Here is an 8223-nt window from a genome sequence, read left to right as displayed (position 1 = left end):
TGTCCGCGGTTATGGACGACTTGGAGCTGTATGACTCGACCATAGACAACTTACACCTGTTGTTCATTAATAATAACTTGCGTAGTAAGTTAGCACAACTTCAATAATAAATGGTTAAAACTTGACAACCGTGTGAGTACCCTTGCAAGTACTTCCTTTGCGAAGGGGGGAACGCATCGGATGGGTTATGTTTGCAGAGTATAGAACTGTTAGTTGTGCGCTCTCTCACCTTCTCTGATAGACGAATATTGTAGAGTGTCTCTATAGGTTTTTAGTGCTTTTGCGCTGCCGCTTAACCCCACCATATTTCCTATGATGTTCCTCTTGTGTCCTCTAAGTTCCCTGCATGCCTCAAGTACAAAGGATGACTGCTTGACGAATGCATATACGTCTTGAAGTCTTGTTAAGTACGAACCCGTACGTATTGCAGCTTTGGGACATAACCGGGCAGGTATGACCACATGTTCGATGAAGGAGACGTTAGCAAGTTTACCCTTCCGGCTTGGCCTAGGCAGGGTTATGTACGTCATTGATTATCTTCAGGACTCTTAGTCCAATTTGTATCTTGTCCGTGCTCGGACGTATTTGATATTCTGTATGATTTGGACCTTTGTATTGTATATTTCTATCTTGACTCGTTGGAGTCGTTGTTGTAATATATGTTTCTTGTGGGCTCTATTGTAAACATGTTGTAATGTTACTGCTCGTGGTAATTCCTCTGGCATCACGTGTGTGATTCGTCGCGCACGTCGTGTCGGAGGGCGTCTCTGAATCGATATCGTGCGGATTTCGGCGTGATCGCTGGAATCCTCATGGTACCGGTTCCAGGGCGTCACAAGCTAGCAATGTTCTCGCTCTCAACAAATGCAAATGCGAGAGGCACAATTCGATTGTTTCCGTCCACTCCAATGGCTATCAGAATCTGACCCCTGTACTTGCCAGTCAGAAAAGTTCCATCTACACACATCACCGGACGACAGTGCATGAAAGCCTCGATGCATATGCTGAATGCAAAAAACACCCTATGCAGAACCCTGACATTAGGGAACTCTGGTATCACAAAGTCTTGTATGTCCACATGGGCGCCCGGATTCCGGTCCTTCAATGTCTGGAGGAGACGGACGACACCGTCATAAGCATCTAGGAAGGTCATGAATCTGTTCTCCAGTGCCGTCTTTTTAGCCCTCCATGCCTTGCCATATCAAATTTGGTATGAATATTTAAGGTGAACTCTTTCCTAGATGGCTTTTACCCCCATCGCTCTATTCTCTTTAATCTCCTTGTAGAACAGGCGAGCAAGCAGAGTGGAGGTAAGGTTTCGGTGATCCTTCATCATACTCTTAAGGACACAGGTGTGTGGCACGAAGTCGCTCGCATCCCATGTTGTATCATACTTCGGACAGTACCCATGCACCTTTGATGGACATCTAGCATTGCTGCAGACTGATACGTCTCCGACGTATCGATAATTTCTTATGTTCTATGCCATATTATTGATGATACCTACATGTTTTATGCACACTTTATGTCATATTCGTGCATTTTCTGGAACTAACCTATTAACAAGATGCCGAAGTGCCAGTCTCGTTTTCTGCTGTTTTTGGTTTCGTAAATCCTAGTAACGAAATATTCTCGGAATTGGACGAAACGAAGACCCGGGGGCCTATTTTGCCACGAACCTTCCGGAAGACCGAAGAGCATACGAAGTGGGGCCACGAGGTGGCGACACCACATGGCGGCGCGGCCAGGGGGGCCCGCGCCGCCCTATGGTGTGGGCCCCTCGTCGGGCCCCCGACTCTGCCCTTCCGCCTACTTAAAGCCTCCGTCGCGAAACCCCTGATGCAAAAAAACCACGATACGGAAAACCTTACTGAGACGCCGCCGCCGCCGATCCCATCTCGGGGGATTCTGGAGATCTCCTCCGGCACCCTGCCGGAGAGGGGATTCATCTCCCGGAGGACTCTACACCGCCATGGTCGCCTCCGGAGTGATGAGTGAGTAGTTCACCCCTGGACTATGGGTCCTTAGCAGTAGCTAGATGGTTGTCTTCTCCTCATTGTGCTTCATTGTTGGATCTTGTGAGCTGCCTAACATGATCAAGATCATCTATCTGTAATACTCTATGTTGTGTTTGTCGGGATCCGATGGATAGAGAATACCATGTCATGTTAATTATCAAGTTATTACATATGTGTTGTTTATGATCTTGCATGCTCTCCGTTACTAGTAGAGGCTCTGGCCAAGTTTTTGCTTTTAACTCCAAGAGGGAGTATTTATGCTCGATAGTGGGTTCATGCCTACATTGACACCTCGGACAGTGACAGAAAGTTCTAAGGTTGTGTTGTGTTGTTGCCACTAGGGATAAAACATTGGCGCTATGTCCGAGGATGTAGTTGTTGATTACATTACGCACCATACTTAATGCAATTGTCTGTTGCTTTGCAACTTAATACCGGAAGGGGTTCGGACGATAACCTGAAGGTGGACTTTTTAGGCATAGATGCGATTGGATGGCGGTCTATGTACTTTGTCGTAATGCCCAATTAAATCTCACTATACTTATCATGTCATGTATGTGCATTGTTATGCCCTCTCTATTTGTCAATTGCCCGACCGTAATTTGTTCACCCAACATGCTTTTATCTTATGGGAGAGACACCTCTAGTGAACTGTGGACCCCGGTCCATTCTTTTAATACTGAAATACAAATCTGCTGCAATACTTGTTTTATCGTTTTCTCCGCAAACAATCATCTTCCACACAATTCGGTTAATCCTTTGTTACAGACAAGCCGGTGAGATTGACAACCTCACTCGTTTCGTTGGGGCAAAGTACTTTGGTTGTGTTGTGCAGGTTCCACGTTGGCGCCGGAATCTCCGGTGTTGCGCCGCACTACATCCCGCCGCCATCAACCTTCAACGTGCTTCTTGACTCCTACTGGTTCGATTAAACCTTGGTTTCTTACTGAGGGAAACTTGCCGCTGTGCGCATCACACCTTCCTCTTGGGGTTCCCAACGGACGTGTCAACTACACGCATCACAGACCACTGTAAAGAATTTCTGACTTGAAACGGTGGTTCTGAATACCCTTTGCGTGTTCATTGCCCACTGAGTGACTTCTTCCTTCAGATGTCTCTTGTCAGCATATCTAGCACCAATTGAGATGGTGTTCATGTTGTACTCCGAGACAGAATCATGCCGGTCATCCACTATCATTGCATCCGACAAATCCTGGTTCCAAGAAGAGTGGATCAAATCTTCCTCCTCGTTGTCATATTAATTATTGGATCCACCGGATTCATCTGAGTCAAGCTCATCCTCCACTGCATCATTGTCTTCCTCGTCCATCATATTCTGCATTTGCTCTTCTTCTTCTTCCTCGCTATCAACCTCCGCACTACCATCATGACCACCAGCTGCATGGCTACTCGGCCCGGATTGGAAACTGCTGCCTCCAGCATCATAACTTTGACCGCTCTGGCCTGGATGGAACTCACCCTTGCATCCGTGGAAATTCACCTCCTCCGCCTCGGGAAGCATTAAGGCGATGGGGTGAGTTCCCCTGCGCTCGCACGCTTCTAACCAGTGCACCCACTGAGAGGTCCGCTCAATTGGCTTCAACCGCCATAAAATTTGGGTACTTGAGCTGCTCCACAAAGCATGCACACCAACAGTGTATGCTTCGGGATTAAGCCCGAAATTCACGGTCAACCACTCCTTCAACTAACTAACTCGCCATGTTTTTGGGTTTGACAAATGCAACTCCTCATACTGAAACTCGCTCAGATCAGCTCCCATCAAAGTTGTTCGGACCGTGCCGTTACCGAAGTAAACAACGAATTTTACTCTATCTGACATATCTGTTCACCTATACAAATTACAGACTCGTCAAAAAAATCTAGCACCTACACTCATAAATAAATAAAAATACCAACGACGACCAACTACATATCTGTAACTAATCCGGCAAGCTAACGAACACACCATGCATAATTATACCATCTAATATCACGGATTAGGGTTTACCCTTGAAGCGTGCGAAATAGCTCCGTTAGCAGGCCAGCTCCTCCACCAAGCAGCAACACCACCACCACGCAGCAGCAGCACCACCACGCAACAGTACCACCACCAACTCTACCACCACCACCACCACCACCAGCACCTCCACCAAAACACTCCCAAATATAACTCATCTATAGATCAGGTGATCCTACAACACTTGGTGGTGAAATAACATCAAAATGTTGGACAAATCACAGCTAAATGGGAGAAAACAGAGGTGGAGTTGAGAGGAAACGAGAGAGAGAGGAGCTGCTGTGAGGAAGAACTGAGGAGGAAGAAGAGCAGCGACGCGCGCGGTCGATTTTATGCAGGGGAATCTCGGGCTGGAGATACCCGAAGCAACCGAGTCGGGGTCGAGGATACCGATTCCTCCCCCTCGGGATGCTGCGACGCGACAAGTCTGCCGTAGGCAGGCCGACCAGCCGACACACCTTTCCTCGGGATTCCGTCGCCCGATTAAAGCAAGCCGGGCTCCGTGACTCTGACTCGGCGCGGCAGGGCTAGATTCGCCTTGTTTCGGGATCGACTACCCCGATTTTTAAATTTCGATTTCCAGGAACCCGACCGTGTATTATTCGTGTAAAAAGTTAAAAACGAGTATTATTTCTGGAATTAATAAAAAAGTGTATTATTTAAAAAAATCGCCACATTTCATTGTCTTTGTAAGGATTTCAAACATTTGATTGACACGCACATGGAATTGTAAATAATGTTTTTCTCCCTTTTGGGTTCTTGGGCCGCATGTCATATTATTTTGGACAAAAGTACCATATGGTCTAGCTCCGTACATCGCTACTGGTTTAAAAGACCCTATCAAAATTTATGCCAAATACGGATGGAAAGACATAGTACTAGTGAGTTTGTTTGTTTGTATTATGTTTCTCAAGAAAATGTATTGTGTTGTTCAAGAAAAAATAAAGAGCAACGTCCCATTTTGTCAAATTTCTGGAAAAGGAACAGTGAGTTGTACTCTGACTGCCGAAAGCCCAATACAGTCAACCTACTTCTTTCTCGGCCTTCAAGCCCAAATTCCTACGTGGTCCTCTTGCGTGGCCCGTAAATCGCCAACAGAAATGGCAAGAGGATGGAGACTTGACTTGATCTACTCGAGTCCAGACTTCGTTGCAAAGAAGACTATACTTCGTTGCAAAGGATTCACAAGGTTATTGGTGATGCCTTGGTGCAATTGGGACAGATTGATCTTGTTAGAGCATGTCTAACAGGCCCCTTACTTTTCTGCCCCGTATAACGCTAGAATTTCGCCCCGTATAAAAAAAATGGTCGATCAGACACCGCTCCGTCTAGCAGAACCCGTATTTGACCCCGTATATTTGTAAATTTAAAACCCCGGGAAACTTCATTCATCATCATAGTTCGTCGATCATACATAGGAATCGACGTACCTACATACAAAATGTGCGATCATGGATCGCGACTTCTAGTCGGAGAGGTAGACGATGGTCGCCGCCTGCGCCTACGCCTCCCGCGCCTCCGCCTCCTGCACGGCGGCGATGGCCGCCGCCCTTTCTTCCTCCTCCACCGCTTCCTTCTCGGCGGCGTCCTTGAGGGAGTCTTGGATCGCCTTCTCGAAGGCGGCGTCCTCGTCTTCCTCCTCCTCCTCCCCGTCGAGAGGGGCACCTCCGCCGCCGGTGCTACCGATGGTCGCCCTCCACGCCTCGCTCACCCGGCGCGCGGCGCTCCCACTCGGCGAGCCACGCCGAGAACTTCCGCCCGCTCATCGGCTTGAGCGGCGGGTCCTCGTGGTACCAGCGGCCGCCCCGCGCGAAGTCGATGAGCTTCTCCGGGACGTACAAGGCGCCGTCGTACTTGCAGGCCGCGCGACGGCTGCCGGCGGCGGATCTTTTGCAGTGCCGACGCCACGCTTCCTCTACGGTGTCCGGCGAGCGGGATCGCTTCGATCCGCTCGCCGGCGAGGCGCTAGTGCGGCGGCGGGAGTCCATCCTAGCGGCGGCGGTGGAATGCGTGGCGGGGGCGCGGCTAATTTCTCGCCGGAGCAGGAGGAGGAGGCGGCGGCGCGCGGCGGAGCTAGGGTTGCGAGTGAGGGGTTAACCCCTCACTCGCACCTGCGCCCACTATATGTACGGGGCGACGGGGCCGATTTCCTGGGCCCCGTATTCCGCCGAAACGGGGTGGCCCGAATACGGGGCCTGCTAGACGGCCCAAACCGCGCCTGCCCCGTATGTCGCCGGAATTTTACGGGGTGGGCGGGTTATACGGGGCCTGTTAGACCTGCTCTTAGTGAGCAAAGTAAAGTTCAAGAATTTGAATCCTTTGTTGGAACATCATTTCCAAGCGTGATCAATATTCATCCCCCAGATGTAGCAAAGACAAAAGGTAGTGGTAAAAGATTGAAAAGAGGTTCAGAACAAGCCGTGAACAAAAATAAGAAGAGGTAAATAGCAAGCACTGAAAAAATATTGATTTCCTTTCTATGGTTTATTAATGTGGTTTGATTTGACATTCCTTGCAGGTCAAAAACTGTCCAAAAGGTCCAAGATAAGTAGATGTGGTGGCTACTAGGTTTGGCAGCCCATATCATTTCAACATGCATTATGTATGATATCATCTTGGGGGCGGTAGAAGCAGCTATCAATATGATTTTGTGTCCATGCTAAGTTGGAACGATGATTTCTATGTATTCCATTGCCTGGAATGCTCTTCCTGTGATGTATGACAATTATGTGGTGTTGCAAAGTAGCTAAATCATTTCCGTGTGTAAAATTGGTATAATGGGAACCAATCCATGTTAGTGTATTTGCACTATGCACTTGGAGTCTTCCGATCAGAATGGCAACGAGTTCTCTGTATTCTAATAGCATGGATAAGTTTATTTGAGATCCCTTTGCAACGAATAACAGTGAGTTTTGCCACTGGCTTCCTGAGTACCCGGTGGCAGCCATTCTTTGTTGCTGGCGTGTTCACCTGGTACTCACTGCTAGCCACCGCCCTCGCCCTCCCCGACGACGGCAAGGTTAGAGTTCTGCCGTTTGATGGCTTCCTGGTGTGGGCACGCACGACACGATCATCGTTTCCCCCATGAATGACAGGTTGTGGCCATCGATGTCAGCCGCGAGAGCTACGACAAGATAGGGTCGCCGGTGGTCGAGAAGGCCGGCATGGCGCACAAGATCGACTTCCGTGTGGGGTTTGCCCTGCCGGTGCTGGATCAGCTGGTGGCGGAGGTACGTTCTTCCCTCTGCCTCCGTGTTGCAGCCACGACAGTTACGACATTGTATTCAGATGAACATGACGATGAGCTCATGAGTCATTTTTGCAGGATGGCACCAGTGGCAAGTTCGACTTCGCGTTCGTCGACGCGGACAAGGCGAACTTCCACCACTACCACGAGCGGCTGCTGCGTCTGGTCAGGGTTGGGGGCCTCATCGCCTACGACAACACGCTGTGGGGCGGCTCTGTGGCTGCGCCCGATGACGAGACGCTGTCGGAGCGGGACCGCGAGCTGGCGCAGATCGCCAGGGAGTTTAACGCGGTGCTCGCCGGCGACCGCCGCATCCAGGTGTGCCAGCTCGCCATCTCCGACGGGATCATGTTGTGCCGCCGCGTCGCCTGATCGATCGGCTGACCGGCTGCCTCGGCTGGCGTCAATGCTGGTGCTTGGAGTCTGAATAAGCAACAATGTGGGTTGCAATGTCAAGCAGAACGATGTATGATAGGATTGCCAAGGTGGTGTGATGTTGGAACTTGTCGGGCTGTGTGTATCCTCTGTAGAGAATGAGTGTAAACTCTTTAGGATTATACTAGTATTGCCCTGCGACAATTTGAATTAATAAACCTTTATCAAAGAAGTATGTTTGTTTCAACTTATTATAAGGCAAATTGTAGTGAGCCACATCACCTTAGGAATATCTGACGGATTTGCATACCAGGTATCCTCTTCCTGCACCGTAGCCACATGCCCACATCAAAGTAGTGCAAAACTGAATTTTCCCAATGAGCTTACCCACGAGCCACGATCTCCTCATTCCAGGCTTGGACTGGCACTTCCCCAAGACACAGGTGCACATGGTGATTCAGAACAGTGGCACCAGCATGAGCAAAGGGGCTAACCATTACATCCAGGCCATCAGAGGTGAACCGGCCTTCAGTGACCACCTCCTGGCGGTGGTGGCCGTAGGTGAA

The 8223-nt window shown here is 49.4% G+C and overlaps 1 protein-coding gene across 1 annotated transcript; it reads left to right on the top strand.

Annotated features, from left to right (window-relative positions):
* Positions 1–6845: 6845 nt before the first annotated feature.
* On the top strand, positions 6846–7881 carry LOC124657178 (tricin synthase 2-like). The gene is made up of 4 exons (XM_047195772.1): positions 6846–6887; positions 6980–7054; positions 7131–7265; positions 7361–7881. The coding sequence occupies exons 1-4, from the start codon at positions 6846–6848 to the stop codon at positions 7652–7654; spliced, it is 546 nt and encodes a 181-aa protein (XP_047051728.1). The 3' UTR covers positions 7655–7881.
* The last annotated feature ends 342 nt before the right edge of the window (positions 7882–8223 follow it).

Source organism: Lolium rigidum, chromosome 5 (genome assembly GCF_022539505.1).
Source record: "Lolium rigidum isolate FL_2022 chromosome 5, APGP_CSIRO_Lrig_0.1, whole genome shotgun sequence".
NCBI lineage: Eukaryota > Viridiplantae > Streptophyta > Magnoliopsida > Poales > Poaceae > Lolium > Lolium rigidum.
This window is presented reverse-complemented; position numbering and strand designations above follow the sequence as displayed.

Coding starts and splice junctions, on each gene's coding strand:
- LOC124657178 (XM_047195772.1), top strand. CDS start 6,846: ATGCACTTGGAGTCTTCCGATCAGAATGGCAACGAGTTCTCT. Junction 6,888..6,979: donor AGAATGGCAACGAGTTCTCT/GTATTCTAATAG, acceptor ACCCGGTGGCAG/CCATTCTTTGTTGCTGGCGT. Junction 7,266..7,360: donor TGGATCAGCTGGTGGCGGAG/GTACGTTCTTCC, acceptor TCATTTTTGCAG/GATGGCACCAGTGGCAAGTT.